The sequence below is a fragment of the Serinus canaria genome, chromosome W (genome assembly GCF_022539315.1).
Source record: "Serinus canaria isolate serCan28SL12 chromosome W, serCan2020, whole genome shotgun sequence".
NCBI classification, from domain to species: Eukaryota; Metazoa; Chordata; class Aves; order Passeriformes; family Fringillidae; genus Serinus; species Serinus canaria.
In genome coordinates, this window is record NC_066342.1 from 11,668,840 (window position 1) to 11,691,068 (window position 22,229).

The window sequence follows — 22,229 nt, forward strand, 5'->3', positions numbered from 1 at the left end:
GAAAACTGCCCAATTAACAGAAGATAACTGCCCCATCAGATAGGAATAGAATACACCCCCCATTTCCAACCTAAGACAGAAAGTTTAAAAGAGCACTATGAAGGTATTCAAATTTATTGCTCACTTTCCAATTAGAAAATCTGGTAACTGAAACAATGATCATTTGTATAAAGCACCAAGAGAGAGCCTGGCTGATGCATATTTACCCAGTGGGATTTTAGAATCTAAGAATGTAGAATCTTGATCAGGAAGTGTTGCCATTCATCTGCTCAGGAAAATGAGTGTATTTGGGTTTAAATTATGCAATAAGAAGGGCAGAAGGTGGTACTTAAGGGAACCTCTTTGAAGATGGAAGGTGATTTTGTACTGAAACTACAAAGATGGATATGGCACAGAGACTAAAAGATTTTTATTTAAAACACAGTGGGATTTGTATTGGATTTTAATGCTTTGAATGGAGGAAGAATATTCACCAATATTCTGCTGGAATAATAAGGTTGTTTTTAGAGGAAAACTAATTATATTGATACTATTGCTATCCACAGAATACCAACAACAGTAGGTATAAATAAATTGGTTGTGTTCCAAAGCATTTCTCTTTCATTTAGAATTAGTTTAGTGACAAAAGATGCTAAGGTGGCATAAAATGGAAAAGAGAAAGGAACTTTTTTTTTCTGCTTACTGTCTTTTAAAACTAGTCTTTTATTTCAGTGGAAAATACTTGATTGAACAGGTGATTTTTAGAACATGTAGAAAAGTATTACAAACAGCATCTTTTGAATAAGAAGGCACAACTGACCTATCCTAACAGAGATGTGTAGGAGAGAATGGCAGAAGAGCTTTTGAAGGAAGCTAAAACATGCTACGAAAAATCCATTATAAGAAAGGCAAGAGAAAACAATTTATGAATAAAGCAAAATTATTAAGAGATAGGATAATTAAAAAGAAACCACTTGAAAGATGTTGAAGTTGAAGTAGAAAAAAAATAGTACTGCTGCATTATTCAGTTGGCTACATAAAGTTTGATCTCTAGGCAAGAAGAGCAGCTGCAATGATAACACTTTTCTATTAGCCTTTAACTTAAACCTACAGAACTCCTGATGCAAGATTTCATTTTGAAATTGGATGACACTGACTTTGAAACTGCAAACTCTGTATGTATCACTGCTACTTTGAGACTAGTCATTAAAGAATTACTTAGAATATATGATGACTGAAACTGTGTTGAAGTATTAATGAGTTGTAGATGAGACCTAAAGACATCAGGAACAAAAGCTGGCTTTTTTCCTGGAAATGAGGCTACTTTGCTGCATTTCCCTTGAAGTTTACCCTAGACTTATGAAATTATTTTATACTGTTGCAGTGAGTGGTAATTTCTTCAGTGTGTCTAGCATGTTGCACACTTAAGAGAAAAATCACATGTATAAGCAGCATAGCTGTGCTAGCAAGCCTGCGCATGAACATGGTCTACACCATCATGACATATTAGCCGTATAAACTGCATTTTCCCCATTGCAGCTGTTAGGGAGAGGGAGAGCTCATTATTGCTTCTGAAACAGATTGATCTTCCTTTCTTTCACTCCCATTGTCTTTACTCTTTTAGGGAGTATTCTTGATTAACATGAAACAAAAAGATAAGCTGTGTTCTACCATAGTATGTATGCTTTCTGAGGTATTTGAAGTAGTGTGTGATATGTAAATATCTGTTTGAAAAAGTTTGATTCCTTCTGAAAGAAGGGCATATAAAACCTCTGGAGACTTGAACCATTACTTCAGATCATGTGATGCTTGCTTTCTGCTCCTTAAGTGTAAATATTGCAGTCTACTATTAGAGAACAGCAATTGCATTTCTCTTCCCTACAAGAACTGAGATGCTTGAAAGCTCTGCTTTTTACCCTTGCAGATTGATAATGCAAAAATTTACACAAACAATTATTTTTACTCTTTAAACCACAACAGTGGCACATTGACAAACTGACAGACCAGGAAAAGAAAGTGATGTCCAAGAGGGTGATAAGTCATCAGGTTGCCCCATGGCATAGCACAAGTTACTTTAACTTGCTTGGCTCAGCTTCAACATGAGTGTTACTTCTGCTTTCTAATATTTTCTGACATTATTGTGTAGTGTTTGATTTCGCATTCTGTCAACCTGCATATGAGTTTGACATAGACTAGGTACTTTTTTGTCATACATTTTAAGTGACTTGTTTAAATAGCCTCAGTAACAAATGGCCTAGTCAACAGCAAGAAGTAGTTGTTGGAACTACCAAACACCACAGTACTTGGATAATTCAACATATTTGATACTTTTATATCATACCTTTTTATGTTGTATTTTTTAAATCTATAGTTACCTGCTAAAAGCAGCCTTGAAATGTAACTGTCCTGGTTCAGGGCAAATTTTGGCGAGAACCCCCAAAGGGGCTCCTATAGGAAAGCAGATTCAATTGGCCACTCCCCCCAACCGGTCTGGGAGAAAATACCTCCTTGGAGAAAAGTGGAAAAAACCTGTTTATTAAACATTAAAACCTAAACAATATTAAACAATAAAACCCCTTGCTTCTCCAAAAGAGATGAGAAACTAAGAAAAGTCTCCTGCTCAGGTTGCAGCTCAGCTCACTCAGTCTCTTATCAGTCCCTCTGGTGCTGGAAATGCCGCGGCCGAGACCCGGCCCGACCCGGTGGGCCACAGGTGCGAGCTGCCGGTGCTCTTCTGGGTGTTCAGTCCAGAGCAGGTTTAAACAGGTCCAAAGAAAAGGGAAAAAATCCCACAGTCCAAGGAACTTGTTTGCCTCAGCTAGCTAAAACTAACTAAAACAAAGGAGAGCTCTTTCCTTCTGTCTGTTCATTCGCAGACAACACAGTCCAGGAGCAGGAATGTGGAGGAGTGAGTGCAGTGTCTGAAAACAAACTGCGCACTTCTTCTCTCCCTCCTTCACTCTGTGGGACAAGTCTTAAAGGTGCAAAACTTATTATTCAGCATAAACAGAACAAGACAATTTGGGATAAAAGCATCATATAGTCAACCCAGGACATTCCATCCCTTATCCCCATATCGTCAGCTTACTACTAAAACTAATATATATTCTAACTCTACAAACACATACATTATACATCCAATATACAGCTATACACAGACAACAGCAGTAACATTCAGCAAACAGTGATATTTACACATAGGTCTCACCCAACAATCAGATCTCCTTGAGGTACACTTTGTGTTCTTCCATCTTTTTGCATTATCCACCATGTGCAACCTGGTCCCTTAGCAAAAACAACCCCACAAATGGGTTTGTCTGTACTCGAGGCAGAATTGATCCAAACTGTCTTCCCTAACAAACCTCTGACATGCACCACTGGGACTTTGTCTCCATCTACTCTATGCAAAGGCTCAGATTGGGCAGGGCCCACTCGGTTAGTAGAGCTTCAGGTGTTAACTAACCAGGTGCCTTTTGCCAGATGCTGCTCCCAGTTTTTGAAAGATCCCCTACCTAATGCTTTCAAGATGGTTTTTAACAGTCCATTGTACCTCTCCACTTTGCCTGCAGCTGGTGCATGGTAGGGGATATGGTACACCCATTCAATGCCATGTTCCCTAGCCCAGGTGTTGATAAGGCTGTTCTTGAAATGAGTCCCATTGTCTGACTCAGTCCTCTCAGGGGTACCATGTCTCCACAGGACTTGCTTTTCAAGGCCCAGGATAGTGTTACAGGCCATAGCATGAGGCACAGGGTAGGTTTCCAGCCATCCTGTGGTGGCTTCTACAATTGTGAGCACATAGCGCTTGCCTTGGCGTGTCTGGGGCAGTGTGATGTAGTCAATTTTGCCAGGCCTCTATACTTGTACTTGGACCACTGCCCACCATACCATAGGGGCTTCACCCTCTTGGCCTGCTTGATGGCAGCACACGTCTCACAGTCATGGATAACCTGAGAAATACTGTCCATGGTTAAATCTACCCCTCAGTCTCATGCCCACTTATAGGTGGCATCTCTACCCTGTTGACCTGAGGCATCATGGGCCCATCGAGCTAGGAATAACTCTCCCTTGTGTTGTCAATCTAAGTCTATCTTTGACACCTCTATCTTTGCAGCCTGGTCTACCTGCTGATTTTTTTGGTGCTCCTCATTGGCTCTACTCTTGGGGACATGGGCATCTACACAGCGGACTTTCACAGGTAGCCTCCCTACCCTGGCAGCAATGTCTTTCCACTCATCAGCAGCCCAAATTGGTTTTCCTCTATGCTGCCAATTAGCCTCTTTCTACCTCTCCAGCCATCCCCACAGAGCATTGGCTACCATCCATGAATCAGTGTAGAGGTAGAGCTTTGGCCACTTCTCTCTTTCAGCAATGTCCTGGGCCAGTTGAACAGCTTTGAGTTCAGCAAGTTGGCTTGATGCACCTTCTCCTGCAACCTGTCATGTGGGGCTCCATACAGCTGCTTTCCACTTTCGTTTCATTCCCACAATGCGGCAAAAACCATCAGTGAAAAGAGCGTATCGTGTTTCTTCCGCTGCTAGTTGGTTATATGGTGGCGCTTCTTCAGCACGTGTCACTTCTTCTTCCTCTTCATCAGCAAGACCAAAGTTTTCACCTTCTAGACAGTTTGTAATTAGTTCCAGAATCCCATGGTGATTCACTTTTCCAATATGGGTGCACTGTGTAATGAGAGCAATCCATTTACTCCATGTAGCACTGGTGGCATGGTGGGTAGAGGGAACCTTTGCTTTGAATATCTACCCCAGTACTGGTAGTTGGGGTGCCAGGAGGAGTTGTGCGTCAGTGCCTATTACCTCTGAGGCGGCTTGGACTCCTTCATAGGCTGCTAAAATTTCCTTCTCTGTTGGAGTATAGTTGGCTTCAGACCCTCTGTAGCTTCATAATCCTAGTGGTTGGCCTCAAGTCTCCCCAGGACAGTTAACATTGTTGTTTCATTGCATTTTGAAGTAGCTTCTTTCTTAGTGCTGTATTGGATATGTTTTAAGGTTGCTCTGTATCAATTAGGCCCCACTTCAAGCTGTCAAACTGCTATTGTTATGAAGTATTCCCACTGCCTCCACCCACATGATTTGCAGAGTAATAAAGCATAACAAGCAGACTTGAAATACAGTACACCAAGATGAAGCTGAAGGGCTGTGTTTTTCTTTTCAAATCTCTTTCCTTATGCAGTGAATAGTGGAAAATTATTAGCACTTCTGTTTTTTTCTTTTTAAATAAAATTTCTTGCCAGTCTATTTTATTCAAACTGTGATAATATAAAGCATGCATGTAAAATGCTTGTTTGAGTTGAAGGCAGTTATCAATGAGCAATTCATGTTTGGTTTTAGTGTTTCCATATGTGACACCCAAAGGAATTAATGGCATAGACTTTAAGGGAGAAGCTATAACTTTCAAGGCAACTACTGCTGGAATCCTTGCTACACTCTCTCATTGTATTGAACTCATGGTAAAACATGAAGAAAGCTGGCAAAAAAGACTAGATAAGGTAAGATGATTTTCCTTAACTTTTCTTGAAAAAATTGTTTCTTCAGCTTAAAATTGAAATTTTAAATTAGTTGGTTTAAACTTTATTATTCCATGTATTACTTTTTTTATGTACAGCACTTATTAATTTTAGATGCTTTCATCATTTATTACTTGTTTAACATGTTAAAATCAATTCTGATTGTTAGTGATACAGTAACATTACTCATCATATCTTTTCTTTTCCCAGCCCTTGTTCAAATAGTATTCCTATATTTTTAATACTATAAAGATCCTGATAGCATTCTACAGTAATAAGTGTATTGCTTGCAGCCCTCTAAGAGAGACCTAATTATATATGCCTGCAAAATGATGTTAAAATCTCTGAAATGTTTTGTGATACGAAATGGTAATGTCCTCATTTAGGGCAAATTTGGGAGAAAACCTCCAAAGGGGTTCCTCTAGAAAGCAAATTCAAGTGGCCCCTCCCCCAAATGGCTCGGGAAAAGATTTCCTTGGAGAAAAGTGGAAAAAACTGTTTATTTAACAGGCAAAGCATTCACCAGCACAAAAAAACAAAAAAACAACAACAAAAAAAACAATATTAAACAATAAAACCTCTCACCACTCCAAAGAGATGACAAACTCAGTAAGTCCTTTTCATGGGTTGCAGCTTGGCTCACCCAGTCTGTTATCAGTCCCTCCGGTGCTGGAAATGTCATGGCCCAGGCCTGACCCGGTGGGCCACAGGTGCGAGCTGCTAGTGCTCTTCTGGGTTTTCAGTCCAGAGCAGGTTTAAACAGTTTCAAGAAAAAGAAAAACCACAGTCCAGGGAACTTCTTTACCTCAGCTAGCTAAAAACTAACTAAAAAGCAAAGGAGAACTCTTTCTCACTGTCTGTGCTGCAGACAACAGAATCCAGGAGAAGGATGCCAGGGAGCAAGTGCAGTTTCTGATAACAAACTCCGCACTTCTTCTCTGCCCCGCCTTCGCTCTTGGAACCAGTCTTAAAGGTGCAAAACTTATTTCTGGGCTAAACAGATGAATGGGGATACAAGCATCATGAAGTCATCCCAGGACAGGTGACAGAACTGAGGAGAACAATCACTTCTAACTTTAAAGGTCTAAGATACAGGTTTTTCACTTACCTTTAGGAGACTAAAGAGATTAATTTAAGTCATGTTTTATACTAATTGGGTAATTTTTGGGGTGGAGCTGGGCTTATATTATATTATGTTATTCTTATGGCAGTGATAGTTCATGGTAAGCCTACTCAACCACTATAGCAACTTGAAAGGAGCAGTGTCTTCTCTCTTCAGATGAGATGTGCTAGAAACATGGCTAGGTTGTACTTCAGGCTTTGATTTCTAGAATTCTGCCATCACTGGCTGGTGTCCTGTACAGTCCTTTAGCCATTGTTGTCTTGTTTTTAATTTAACATATTTCCGTATGGTGTATATCACATTTCAAATCTAACTCAATAAGTGTTAGTGGTACTCAATTCAAAGAATGAAGTTATTCAGACAAAGTACAACCATGTTTGAATCCTTGCCCATGTCTCCTGGCTCTTTGTCTATATGTCGGACCCAGTCCTATCTAACTGTATTGTGACTTCTGTCAACATTTACTTTATTGCATCATCTAGGTAGTTTGAGGAATTATAGCAGACCTAAGACTTGAAGCTTGTTCATAGGATTGTAGGGTAATTTAGGTTAGAAGAGACCATCTCTAGTACAAACTCCTGCTTAAAGGAAGGACAGTTTGAATCAGATCAGGTTGATCATGGATCTATCAAGTCTGATTTCTAGTCTCCAAGGCTGAAGACCGCAGAGCAATTCTGAGCATCCTGTTCTGATGATCTGCTGCTGTTATATATCCCCTTGGAGCAGCTCTTATTCCAGTATCTGCCTACTGTTTTTCCTCTTCCTACTATAGACCATTGTGAAGAGTCTGGCTCAGTTTGTTGATGACCTCCTTGGAGGTATTGGAAGGCTACTATTAAGCCCCCCCAAAGAAGCCTTCTCTATTCCAGACTAAGCAAACACAGTTCACTCTTGCTGATCACAGTTTGCTTACAGCATGGATGAAGTGATTTTTTTTCTTGTCAGTAGGTTAGTATATGTTATTACAGAATAATATGTTAGTATAGAATTTGGTTTAAATTAGTTGTCATATTTTTCTTCTTCTGTGGGCTAACTTCAAAGCACTTGTTTTCAGCTGTAAGCATTTAAAAATTCAAACCTAAAATTCACTTTCACTCATACAGAATCACAGAATCATTTAGGTTGGAAAAGACCTTTAAGATCATTGAGTCTAGCCTTCAAGCGATCACCACCTTGTCAACTAGACCATGGCATTAAGTGCCACATTCAGTTGTTTCTTGAACACCTCCAGGGATGGTAATTCCACCACATCCCTGGGCATTCCATTCCATCACTTAACAACCCTTTCCATGAAAAAATTATTCCTGAGGTCCAACCTGAACCTTTCCTGGTGCAGCTTGAGACTATGTCCTCCTGTCCTGTCACTAGTTGCCTGGGAGAAGAGGCCAACCCCCACCTGGCTACAACCTCCTTTCAGGCAGTTGTAGAGATTGATAAGGTCATCCCTGAGCCTTTTTTTTCTCCAGGTTAAGCTCCTTCAGCCTCTCACCATCAGACTTGTGCTCCAGACCCTTCACCAGCTCTGTTGCCCTTTTCTGGACTTGCTCCAGCATCTCAATGTCCTTGTCGTGAGGGGTCCAGAACTGGACACAGCATTTGAGGTGTGGCCTCACCAGGGCCAAGTACAGTAGGACAACCCTTTCCCTTGTCCTGCTGGCCACACTATTGTTAATACAGGCCAGGATGGCATGGGCTTTCTTGGCTACCTGGGCACGTGCTGGCTCATGTTCAGCTGTTGTTGATCAGCATTTCCAGGTCCTTTTTTGTGCTGGAAAGGTTTTCAGACACTCTTTCTCAAAACTGTAGCACTGCATGAGATTGTTGTGGCCTAAATGCAGGACCCAACACTTGGTCTTGTTGGTTGAATCTCATACCACTGGCCTTGGCCCATCAATCCAGCCTGTCCAGATCCCTCTGTAGAGCCTTCCTACCCTTCAGCAGATCAACACTCCCAGACCAACTTGGGTGAAGTCTGAACTTACTGAGGGTGCACTTGAGCTGCTCTTCCAGATCATCAATAAAGATATTAAACAGGATTGGTCCCAATACTGAGCCTTGGGGAACCCCACAAGTGACTAGCTGCCAACCACATGTGACACTATTTACCATCACACTCACTCAGGGCCTGGACACCCAGCCAGTTTTTAACCCAATGAAGAGTGTACCTGTCCATGCCATGAGCTGCCAGCTTTTCCAGGAGAATTCTATGGGAGACAGTATCAAAGACTTTGCTAAAGTCCAGGTAGACAACATCCACAGCCTTCTTCTCATCCATTAGGTGGGTCACCTGGTCATAAAAGGAAAACAAGTTGATCAGACAGGACCTGCCTTTCCTAAACCCATCCTGGCTAGGTCTGATCCCTTGGTTGTCCTCTATACGCCATGTGATAGCATTCAAGATGATCTGTTCCATAACCTTGCCAGACATTGAGGTCAGGGTGACAGGCCTGTAGTCCCCCAAATCCTCCTTCTGACCCTTCTTGTGGATGGGCGTCACATTGGCCAACCTCCAGTCATCTGGGACCTCCCCAGTGAGCCAGGACTGATGTTAAATGATGGACATTGGCTTGGCGAGCTCTTCTGACAGCTCCTTCAGCACCCTCAGATGAATTCCATCTGGTCCCACAGACTTGTGAGTGTCTTAAGTGGCTCAGCAGGTTGCTAACTGCTTCCTCCTGGATTACAAGGGGGCTGTTCTGCTTCCCATCCCTGTCTACCAGCTCAGGGTGCCAGTTGCCCTAAAGATAACTGGTTTTACTGTTGAAGACTGAGGCAAAGAAGGTGTTAAGTACCTCAGCCTTTTTATCATCCTTGGTGACTATATTCCCCCCCATGTACAATAAAAGGATGGAGAATTTCCTTGGTGCTCTTTTTGTTGCTAATGTATTTATGAAAACCTTTTTTATTATCTTTCACAGAAGTAGCCAGACTGAGTTCTGGTTGAGTTTTTGCCTTTCTTATTTTCTCTCTATGTAACCTAATGACATCCTCGTACTCTTCCTGAGTTGCATGCCCTTCTTCCAAATGTCATAAACCTTCTTTCTTCCCTGAGTTCCTGTAAAAGATCCCCATTCAGCAAGGCTGGTCTCCCCTGACAGCTCATCTTTCGGCACATAGGGACAGACTGCTCCTGAACCTTTAAGATTTCTTTCTTAAAGTATGTCCAGCCTTCCTGGACCCCTTTGTTATTAAGGACTGTTCACCAGAGGACTTTTTTGAAAGTGTCCTGACAAGGCCAAAGTCCGCCCTCCAGGGTAGAGGTTTTGTTGTTGCCCCTCCTTACTTCACCAGGTATTGAAAACTCTATCATATCGTGGTCGCAGTGCTCAAGAGAGCCTCTGACCACAGGGGATACTTCTAACCCTATGCAGACATGATTTTACAAGTGCTGCTTATATACAGTTGCTACATGCATATTACAATTCACCCATTACCATAAAACCCACCCCAAGTTCCCAGGTTCAGTCCTTGTTTTTTCTGTCACTACAGTCTTGAGCCAGATGTCGTCTTCTTATCTTCCAACCGTCCTTGCTGGGAAAGCAGTTTTTGCATGCCTTGTTTTGCTACTAAAAGTTCACAAGCACAGTAAAAATTGAATTAATCCTTTTGGTATCAGACTCACTAGGGCTGTCAGGAAGTTCTCTTCCACATACTTCAAGAACCTCCTAGACTGCCTCCTCTCTGCTGTGGTGAGTTTCCAGCACACATCTGGCAAGTTAGTCTCCCACAAGAACAAGGGTTGATGATTGTGAAACATCAGAGACACTTATAGACTAGTTCATCTGCCTCTTCATCCTAGTTGTGTGTTCTATACCAGACTCTCACCAGGATATCTGCCTTGTGAGCCCTCCCCCTGATTCTTACTCATAGGCACTCCTACAGCATAAGTAAATATGTTTTAAAGGGGGTCACTTGGAGATTTTAAATTTCTCTGCCTTGGTAGACATGCAACTTTGTCACACTTGTCAGTGAAACTTTCTGGGGATTACAGCACACTGATGATGAAGTACTATAATTCTAATATAAAATAACCTTTTTGTTTGGATTCCTCTAATTCCTAGCTTATTAGATGAGGAGATTTTGAGTGAATTAAATAGTATAAAATTGTGGTGGATCTGCCTTGGCAAACAGCCAAATGCCCACCCAACTGCTCACTTAGCATCCCATTGTCACCGTTGAGTCAGAAATGACACAGAGTCAGATCAGAAGGCAAAGGCTAAAAAGCAGCCTTTATTCAATCCTCTCCTTTTTATACCTTGGTTCGCTACAGGTGGACTTGATTGGTCATTTAACCAACACATTTCACATGATAGGCTAATTAAGGAGACACCCATCTGTAAACAACTTTATGAGAAAAACCACTTGTTAAAAAACACCACCTGCGGATTGTTTAATATTTGATTATCATTTATCTCTCCAGCTCCCTAAAGCTTCACAGACCGATTCACGGGAAAACTTATCTAGCTTTCTCTCTCTCTGACCAGACTGTCATAGCCACAGGTCCCCTTTTTGTTTAAAGGAGGAGGCAGTGTTTGTAATCCTCTGCAGGGCCCCTTGCAGAAAGTAGAACAAACACAGTTCCAGAGGTTCCTCTAGTAGTTGCCAGTTACCAATCAGAACCTCAATTAAACACTGACTTAGAATGGTCAGAGAGATTTCCAACATATTTACCAACATCAAGTCTTGTGGTTCCCTCTTACAAGAAATACACTGTTAATCTTAAAATCAGTTATCTATTCTAATACAGTAACCAAACATTGTTAGTCTGCTCAAAGAACTGGCAGTCTAACTTGTCAACAACCCTTTTCCAGAAACAGAAAAGATAGAATGTTCATTCCCCACTCGTGGAGGGGCCATCTGATTGATGGTCAGCATCTTGATCATCGTTTGAAGGTTGCCTGTTGGCCACATTCTGTTTTGGTGTCACAAGTCAGGGCGAACACACCTCTCAGGTAATCACCGTACCCCAGTATCTATGGAAACACATGCATACCTGCGGCCCCAAGTGATAAGGTTGCATGGGCCCTCCCACTTATTAGTTGTTAGGTCTCATATCCAGATTTTCGCTCAAGGCAGGTGCATCTCACCTGAAGAGTGAAATGTGAGAAAATTATATAAAATGACAGGATTGTTTGAATTTTGTGGCACTGTAAGATGACTGATTGTATATAGAGCTTTTTTCAACTTACTGTGTGGGGTTTCTCTAGGCATTCCCTTTTTTTGCTTATCCAGAACATGTTTTACAGTACCATGAGCGTGTTCAACAATGTCCTGGCCCATTGGAGAGTGCAGGATACCAAGTTTGTGTGAGACTTCCCATAAGCGCAAAAACTGCTGTGTCTTCTGTGAGATGCAGGCAGGGCCATTATCAGTTTTCACAGAAGAAGGTATTCCCAAAATTGCAAAAGCCATTCTCCAATGGGCAATCATGTCACGGCCCTTTTCTCCACTGTGAGCAGATACCCACATAGCAGGAGAGAAGGTATCAATAGACTCGTGCACATACTTGAGGCGGCCAAATTCAGCAATGTGAGTAACATCTGTTTGTCAAAGCTGCAAGGCTCTTCGGCCTCTGGGGTTCACCCCCGCTGGTAAAGGTGCAGCAAGTCTGTGACAGTCAGCACAAGAAATAACAATGTCACGAGCCTCAGTTGGCGTTGACTGAAACTGTTTCTGCAGAGTATGTGCACTTTGATGGAAAAAAATCATGCGATGGTTTGGCTTGCACAATCTTGTTGGGCTGAGGCACTAGCCTCGCAGAGTTAGCTAGCCTGTCAGCCCTGGCATTACTTTCTGTTATGAAACCTGGTAAATTGGCGTGACTCTGAATGTGCAAGAGTAATACGAATGAACTCGGGTCTGAATTGCACACCACAAGGCTTTCAATAACTGAAACAAAACTGCATTATTGACTTCCTTCAGAAGTGAACAATCCAAATGTTTGGTTATATCTGCGACATAGGCAGAATCAGTGACCAAGTTCAGAGGCACCTGAGAAAATTTCTGGAATGCCATGGCAACAGCCTTCAACTCAACCAGTTGGGTCGAACTTGACTCATGGCCTTCCAGCACTTGCCATCCAGATTCATCCCTCCAAGTAAAAATGGCTTTCCCCGTTTTTCCAGAACAATCAGTAAAGACGGTGGGTCCTTGCACCAACACCTGACTACTTTTTGGCCGCACAGACAGATTGGTTGATTTTGCCAACTGCAGGAACTCATGACTGGGCAAATGATAGGCAACCTGCCCTGAAAAGTTTTGCAGTGCACTTTGCAAAGGAGCACTGTTAATGAAGCTCCATTCAAAGTCTTCCCGTTGTACTGGAAGAATAATTTTTGCAAGATCTGCTGCCATTAATTGCAAATCAAATGAGTGATCAATTCAAACAATGTGGGTGCTGTCTTTTTCGGTTGATGGGGAAAGAAGACCCATTCCAAAATGTGCAAGGGATCAGATCATTTGTCACTCCATTGGCCAATGATACCTGTAGGATGAAAATCTGGATTGATAATGAAGACGGTGATATCAATGGAAGGATCTAGTCAATGAACCTGACAAGCAGAAACAGCTTGTTGGACTTCCTCCAGTGCTTGTCACACCTCAGGAGTCAATTTTCGAGGTGATCTCAGGTCAGAGTTCTTCCTTAAAATATCATACAGCTGGGACAATTTTTTTGCGGTTAGTCCCAAATAAGGATGCAACCAACTGATGATGCCCAGCAATTTCTGGGCATCATTCAGAGTCTTAATAGAATCCGAGAATTGCACCTCTTGATGCTGAACAGTTTGGTCCAAAATTTTGACTCCCAGATATTTTAAAGGATGATGCTGTTGAACCTTCTCCAGAGCCACTTGCAGCCCATAAGAATGCAGAGCAGCAAACAGCTGAGGCTGTATCCTCAGCAACTCATTCTGGGTGGATGTTGCCACCAGGATGTCATCCATTTAGTGATAACAATATGCATCAGGAAACTGCCCGTGGACTGCAGACAAGGCCAGAGCCACATACCACTGACAAATAGTTGGGCTGTTTCTACAGCCCTGCAGCAAAGCTTTCCATTGATATCTCTGCACAGGTTCAGCATTGTTAATTGCAGGCACTGTGAAGGCAAACTTTGGTTTGTCATCAGGATGCAAAGGAATTGTGAAAAAACAATCCTTCAGATCAACGATCAAGATTTCCCATCCTGTAGGGAGCATGGTGGGTGAGGGCATACTACGCTGCAATGCCCCCATGCTTTTCATCACCGCATTAATTTTCCAGAGGTCCTGTAACAGCCTCCATTTCCCAGATTTTTTCCTTATCACAAAGACGGGAGTATTCCAGGGACTAGTGTAAGGCTCAATGTGTCCCTGTTGAAGTTGTTCCTGAACCAATTCATGAAGGGCAACCAATTTTTCTTTTGTCAGGGGCCACTGGTTTTCCCAGATGGGTCTTTCCACCATCCACCATAAAGGCAGCGTAGGATATTTTGCGCCCTTCAGCACAGTGGCCCCAATTAAAAATGTGTCTCAATTCATACCCCCCAGGCTGCCAATACATCCCACCCCCAGAGATTGATTGGAGCTGTAGTGACATAGGGCCAAACTGCAACTGTCTGCCCATCCATATTTTTGATCAGCACAGACCATTTGGCTTACAAAGGTCTGCGTTGCACCCCCCAACCCTTGGATGGCTGACCCTATGGAAAACAAAGGCCATGTAGGAGGTCACACAGGGAAGGAGATGGCTGTCACATCTGCTCCTGTGTTGATCAAACCTCGAAGCCTGATCACTGGCGAGCTGGCACCCAGTAGAATCAGGGTACATGTCATTGGTGGTCACTGAGAAGAAATATCTGCAGACCAGAAGACTTGTGGCAGTCCTGTGGATTTTAAGCCACCATCCCCACGAGTCCACTGGTCAGCCCTGGGGACACATGACTGGAAAGGCACAAGTTAAGCAATCCGAGTCCCTGCTGCAATAGTGACAGGGGGAGGTGAGCATGGAAACCATGGCACAAATTTGACCAGTAAAGTCAGAGTCAATGACACCTGTGTGCACAAAGATTCCTTGGAGGGTGGCACTAGATCTTCCCACAAGCAGTGCGCTCAGTCCTTGCCCTAAAGGTCCAAACACATCCAAAGGAGCCTTATGTACACAACAGAATTCTAAGATGACTGTGGTTGCAGTATGTACATACACCCTAGCTGAGCCATGGGTGCTGCCCTGAGCTGGCTGAACAGGCCTGTGCCGGTGCCATGCCCTGAGGAATCACTTGTGTCAGACCGCATTTCCTCTGTGCGCTCATCTTCCTGTTTCCCAGGCCTACCAAAAGCTGGCCATTGGCATGATATTTAGACTTACATTGGTTTGCAAAATATACTGCCTTTAAGCACTTAAAATACAAGAAATTGGTATTCATTTCTGTCTGCTTGTGTGTTCCCTGTTTTCTCTTGCTCTTATTTTTTCCTTTTTTCTGTTGTCTGTCCCCCGAGGATGACTGGCCTGGCTGTAAGGCAGCCACCAGAGCAGACATTTTTTAGTCTAGAGTACCTACTGTGGAACATGCTTGGACCGTGTCTGTTAGTGTTGGGTCACCTGGAAGAGCATCTGTGATCTCCTGGCAATTGTTGTTTGAGTTGTCCCTCGCTAATTGTTTGCACAAAAGCTGCCTCAAGTTATCATCCTCAACTTGTTTCTCCAGGGCTGCTGCAAGTTTCTCAACAAATGATAGAAATGGTTCTTTTGTTCCTTCAGTTATTGTCACATATAGTGGCTTGGGAGTGGCCACTTCTATAGTTTTTAACAATGCTAAAAACCCTACCCTTTCACTCTGCTCAAGAACAGCAGGGTCCCACGTAGCCTGAAGATCAGGATTAGAATAGGCATGTTCCCCTATGAGAACATCCACCCCCATGTAATACTTAGGATCCCTCTGAGGCACTTGCATGTTCTCTGTTGCAACCCTTTGAGCAACCTGCTTCCAATTGTCCTGAAAAACTTTAAGTTGCACAGGTTGGAACAATACTTGAGCTATATGTCTAGTATCAAATGGAGCAAGTAGGTCCGTGTTTAGCACTCTGATAACTTTCATAACTCGTGTAGAACCAAGGCCATATTTTGCTTTCTCTCTCTCTCTGACCAGACTGTCGTATCCACACCTCATCCAGAAGGACTGGAGTGTGTGTGTGTGTGTGGGAGAAACGGGATGAGAAAGCTCACAAGTCAAGAGAAAGACAGGAAGATTGCTTATGAGTTTTTATCCTGGCAGAAAATCTGTTGCTGATTAAAATAGGTACAGTTAGTAGGAAACAAAAAGACAAACACTAAAACAGTTTTCTTCCCCCATTTCCCAGGCTCAACTTCACTCTTTAACTGCAGGCTCCTCTACACCCCTGCTTTCTAGCCCCAAGGAATGCAGTGTGGTGGGGGTGGGGGGTGGGGAATGGATGGCTGAAGGTCAATCCAAAACACTTAATCTATGCCACTTCTTCTCACACTTTTCCCCTGCTCCAGCACAGGTCCTTTTCAGGGCTGTAGTCCTGTGGGAAAACTCCTTTCCATTGTGAGTCCTCCATGGAACATGGTTCCTTTAGGAAATGTCCCTCTGCTCCAGCGCAGGGTCCTTCATGGACTATAGTGTGGATATATTCTCTGCCTTGGAACTCCTCCTCATCATTCTTTTCTGGCCTTGGCATTCCCTCTGTTTCTCCCTTTTTGTTCCCTCTCCTCTCTCCCTGGGCTGTTTTTTGCTCTTAAATACATTTCCACAGAGATTCCATGCATGTGGTGGATGGGTTCAGCTATGTCCTGTGGTCGGTCTGTTTTGGAGCCTGTTTGACACAGGACAGCCCCTGGCCACCTTCCTCATATGCCACTCCTGCAGCCCCTCACAACCAACACCTTGACACCTATACCCTGCACAAGATTTTTAAAATGGCAATTGAATATATTCAGACCTTTGCTAACACTATTTATTCCACTTCAGTTGTAGGCCTTGTTTTGTTTTGGTTTTTTTGCCTTGTTTTACTAACTAAACATGGCTCTGTAAAAGTCTCTTCTATAACTATGAACCTGAGCAAAAAATAATTACTCTGTCATCTGATAAATAGATGTAGGAGGAGAATGATGTTGATATGTGTACTCTCGGGTTTCTTGGATAGATGCTTATGTCTCTCTGAAAAAGAAATAAATATTAGAAGATGATAAAATTCAGAATGTTTTCTCTGAGACGTTAAAGGGGAAAATTATATTAAATTGGGCAGCCATTCGTGTGTGTCTTATCTGGGAGGTCTTTAAAGCTCTTGTAGATCTGTTCAGCATCTGTAAAAGACCAGCTAGAAGAATTGAAAGGAGCAGCATCAGATTTGTCCTTTATATATCAGCAGATTCACTACGCAGTCTCCGTGCTGTGCAGGTGTGTCAGTTAAAACAGGATCTCTGTCAGTGGCTAAAAGCAATGAGTGTTTTACAAGTTGTCTAAGTACCATTGTAATCCAGCTTTCTCTCCTTCTTTCTCCAGCCTTGGCACTTCACTAGCTTCAGAACCATGTTTTACTTGGCAGCAAAACACAAATATGAATATTGAGAGTCCTGCTACTTCACAAAACTATATAGCCTCCATCTTGCAGAGGGACGGTTTAGCCTTCTCTGCCTTCAAGGGAGTTGACAGCTCCTCCCAATTTAGTGTTGCCTGAAAACTTGTTCAGTATATCATTTAGTCCTGCATTCAAGTTGTTTATGAATATGTTAAAGAGAACTGGCCCTAAAATGGAGCCCTAAGGAATGCCACTTGTGACTGGTCAGCAGCCTCATGTAACCCCATTTAGTACAAGCCAGTGTGTGATGTGTTTATCCAGCTGTGTGCTGGATATTTTATCCAGAAGGGTACTGTGAGAAAGAGTATCAAAAGCTTTATTGAAATCCCAAAAATTGCATCAACTGGTTTCCTCTCTGATCAACTAGGTGGGTTACCTTGTCATAAAAGGAAATTAAATTTGACAAGCAGGAGTTTCCCCTCATGAACCTCTGCTGGCTGTGATCAGTGACTGCATTGTCCTTCAGGTGTTTTTCAATAACTCCCTGTCCTGGTTTAGGGCAAATTTGGGAGAAAACCTCCAAAAGGGGACCCTCCAGAAAGCAAACTCATGCATCCCCTCCCTCCACCTTGTTCAGGAATAAATTTCTTAGGAGAGAAGTGGAAAAAACCTGTTTATTTAACAGGCAAAGTTCCCCCCTGCACACAAAATGAACTATACTGGATGACAAAACTCATTTGCAGCTCTGAAGAGATGACAAATTCAGAAAGTCTCTCCAGTCTGGTCGGTGGCTGCTCTGTTATCAGTCCCTCCGGTTCTAGGAAAGGCTGCAGAGTAGGCCCAGGCAAGCTACAAAGTGCGTGCTCTCGGTGTTTCCCCGGTTTCTGGTCTGGAACAGGTTCAAATGGTTCCAAGAAAAGGGAAAGAAAAACAGTCCAGGGAAAGCTCGGATTGCCTTAGCTAGCTAAACTAACTAACTAACTAAAAAGCAAAAAGAGCACGGTTGTAAATTTGCTGGTTTCTCCAGGGCCAGGTCTGATCTGACTAGCTCTGGACCGTTGGCCCATTGCAGCCTTTACAAGGACAGAGTAAAAGACTGGAGGCTCTCTTCTCCTCTCAGGGCCAACAATGCCACACCTTTATTGTAGAATTAATCCAGGGGATCCTAGATGGGAAGGAGGTGGTGTCCCAGGAGAAAAAGAGAGGGAATGCCTCATGGCAGGAGACTTTTAAACCTGGGGGAATGGGGGGGCGGAGGAAGAGGACCACAGCCAATGGGATACAAGTGAGGAGGGGGCAAGGGGAGGAGTAAACCTGGGACAAACCACTACCACCACGGCTGGGGGGGGGGGAGGGGGAAGACCATGAGATCAGTGCAGATTACCAAACACCACATGCAAAAACAACAACTAAATAAACTATTTAGTGCAATACACCATGCGGTGTTCTGCCCCGTCCATGCCCAGACAACAGTGTTCCAGTAGACAGTGGAGGAGTGAGTCTAGTTCTTGATAACAAAACTCTGTGCTTCTTCTTCTCCCCACCTTCGCTCTCAGCCAGTCTTGAAGGCACAGAATATAATATCCAGCATAAACAGAACACACGATTGGGGATACAAGCATCATAACATCACCCTAGGACACTCCCAGAATATTCTTCATAACATTGCAGGCACTGCTTGTTGGGGAAGATGAAACAGGAAAGCCTTACAAATATGATTGCCTGGCAAAAGATTTTGAGAATATAGAAACTATAAGCGAGATTGAAATGAAAGCAAGCTTTGAGATACCTTAGTTACTGAACAACGGGAAAACAATGGTGTGGCTGGCTGAAGGTAATCCCCTTTTGATGATACAAGACCCTCTGCAAGCAGGCAGGTCCAAGGGTCCGAGCAGACCCTGCCAGCTTGGCAGAAGGGGTCCGAAGAGTAGTTTTTAGGGTTTAAAATGTAGCACAGTATGGTAATGTAGTGATTCTTATAGGCTGTATGTAAATGCTATAGGATTTGTGTGTTGTACTAGATTGGTTAGTGAGAATCAGAATATTCAACACAGAAGATGATTTACTGTATGGTAACGGGAACTTCGCACTCTTACTCTTGCTCTCTAACTTACTTTTCTATGCTCTTAGCTCTTGCCTTTTACGTTCTTACCCTCTAATCCTCTCTACCCCTCTCTTCTCTCGGGCCTGCTCCGAGCTGCAGCTGGCAGCTCCCAGCAGGGCCCTGTACCCACGCCCTTTGCAATAAACTGCAAGTTCCACGACCTGGCTTCAGAGATCTCTCGTCTCCATCCATACCGACCGTGCTACCCCCGTCTCGCCCACACTGCTGACCCTCAACAAACCATGAATAGCTATGATTAAACTAGATACCAGGTTTTTCTTGCTGATCTAGTTTATTCCATGTGATTTAGAGAAGTTATGCTCAAGGTAGCTAGCTCCCCGAGCTTTGTATTATATATGCATCTATAAGGGCACATAAATGTATGCATTCAAATAAAATCAGCACCTCTGCAATTGTTCCTCGGGAATAAAACTTAGACTGATCATTCCATTTATTATCATACAGACTATTATCAGTCAATATATTCTTGCTGCTTTAAATGATCATGTAATTTTACAGGAAATAGAGAAAAGGAGAAGAATTGAAGGAGCATACAAAAATGCTGTGACAGAACTGAAGAAAAAGTCCCACTTCGGAGGGCCAGACTATGAGGTACAAATTCTGCTTTTGAAATTTTAAAAAATGCTAAGGCTTTTGAAGATTAGTTTGTTTCTCAACAGAGCATGTATGTAAATCAAGGTCTTTGTGCAATGCGTTCATGCCACTTTTTCTGCCTTGGAAACTGAAACTAAATGAAGAATCAAAATCCTTCAGTGTTTTGAGAATAGAAGTCTGTCTTCACCTCGGGTTTCCTATTCTACTTTTGTCTAAAGCATTTTGCTTGCATCTATTTTTGCTGACTTTTTAATTATTTTTCTTGCACATTTTATATTGCTCATTTGAAAGTTGTGTACTTTTACATTTTAATTAGCCAGCTGTCTAGATATGTAATGCAAATATGAAAGTCCTGACTGCAGAGGCTGTCCTAGAATGTGAAGTTTAGTTTGAATTGATTTTTAACTTGTCACTGCCACTTGAAATGTGTTGATAAATTAAATTATTTTAGGTTCTGCTTCATCTGTTAAATGGCATATGTTATCTACTTCCTCCTCAGTTTGGTTATTTAATTAAAGTCTGAGTCTCTTAACCTGCCTTCTGAACAATAATGTAAAGTAATGCACCTATAAAGCAGTTTGCATAATTTTTAAGAACTCGATTCTTTTATTTATGTTAATTAATCAGGTTTCTACTTACAAATCATAGCCTGAGAAATAGAATTAATATGTTGAGATATTTAAAAGGTATTTGAGCTTATGTTCTCTGTTGTGGCTGAGGCACTGTAAAAGAAAAGAATGGATAGGAAGTTGGACTTTGTCTACCTGGTTATGAACTCAACTGCTTCTCCCAGATATCCCTGATGTAAAGTAGATTTTTGAAATTTGCTGGACTAGTTTGTTTTACAGTACAATAAAAGCAGTAAACCTAGTTTTCCTAAATTACCATTTTACTTAGTGGACACAAGTTTTTAATAATTGAATCAAATCTACCTGCTGTTTATTGTTAAACTGTTCTTTCCAAGAATTCTCAATAGTGATCCACAGGATTTTGGCTTGTTGTGCTTTGAGCACATATCTGAAATCCACCCTAAGGCAATGGAATACTTGGAAGCAGTCTAAATACACAATTATGTTAATATATTTACTTACGTACATTAAACATTTTAAAGAGAAGATATTTTTTAATTAAAGCCTAAATCTCATATCAAAGTATATTGACACTTACTCAGTCTTCGGTTTCCTGGGGTTTTTGCTTGTTTATTTAAGTATCCCTAAACTGCACTTAAAGGAAATAACTTCCTTTAAGAAGTAGAGTTTTCAGATTAATTCTAATATATGAATATTGGTGAAAATATTTATATGCATAATACATAAATAGCTATTTCTAATATTGAACTTAAGTGGAGCTCTCATGTCTCCAAAATCTTGAGCTAGTTTTGTTTCTTATGCTCTAGGAGGGTCCTAATAGTCTGATTAATGAAGAAGAATTCTTTGATGCTGTTGAAGCTGCTCTTGATAGACAGGATAAAATGGAAGAACAGGTATTGATAGTTGAAAAATGTGTTAATGATGGGCACTTCATGGAAGACTTCTGTGACTTAATCAGTCCTGGGGCACATCTCCTGAAACTCTAGATATTTTAGATTGACACTTATAAGTGGGATTCACTATATAATATTTACAATTAAATATAATTTTTTAACTCTAATTTTGAGAAAGTGACTTGACAGCTTGCATAGAAAGGGATAGTATAAGTGTTAAGCTAATTGGTTGTCTCTGTTTTTTAACTCCTAAATAAATGTATTAGTCCTGTATAAAACTTATCTTTATATGTAACTGATACTCTGGGTAAATAAGAATATCTAATGATGCAGCTATTTTTCAAAACCTAATTATTGCTCTGAAGTTTCTTTTGACTGTAGCAGTATGTGAAATAGGAAAGACATAGTTCTATTGGTGTTTGGTCTTGTTTAAAAATTGTGTAGGCCCTGGCTATTTCTCTAACTCATTTCTTGAATACTCTTCAGTGACAAGGATCAAAAAGGGATGTGTTGTGATAGAATATATGGAATATGAGAAAATATAGTAGTGTATAAAATGAGAGGGAATAATAAAGTGATGCCTCCTTTGTCTTAAAATGGTTTTGGCTTATGAATATAGTGAATACAATGATTTGGTTAAGAATTATAAGACTGCCTAGTGGATATATAGTACCCAACATAGTTTATCTATGTTGGGGTCTCTTAGGAGAAGGTAAAAATTTTGAGTTTCTGTAGTACTACTACATGGATGCAACATCTGTGATGATGCCAATCTATTTTGCTTAACCTGGAAATATACCTTGAAGTATAGATAAATGGTTGATTCAATTTCCAGGCCCATTTGCTTCCTGAGAACTCCAGCAGGATGACAACTTCATGTC

General features: G+C 41.8%; 1 protein-coding gene across 1 annotated transcript in view; it reads left to right on the forward strand.

Annotated features, from left to right (window-relative positions):
- Window positions 1–22,229, forward strand: part of LOC103824645 (ceramide transfer protein) — a 163,106-nt gene that overhangs the window by 121,909 nt on the left and 18,968 nt on the right. Inside the window, 3 exon segments of the mRNA XM_009099941.4 lie at window positions 5,328–5,485; window positions 19,770–19,862; window positions 21,262–21,348. Of these exon segments, the coding sequence (XP_009098189.2) occupies window positions 5,328–5,485; window positions 19,770–19,862; window positions 21,262–21,348 (338 nt within the window).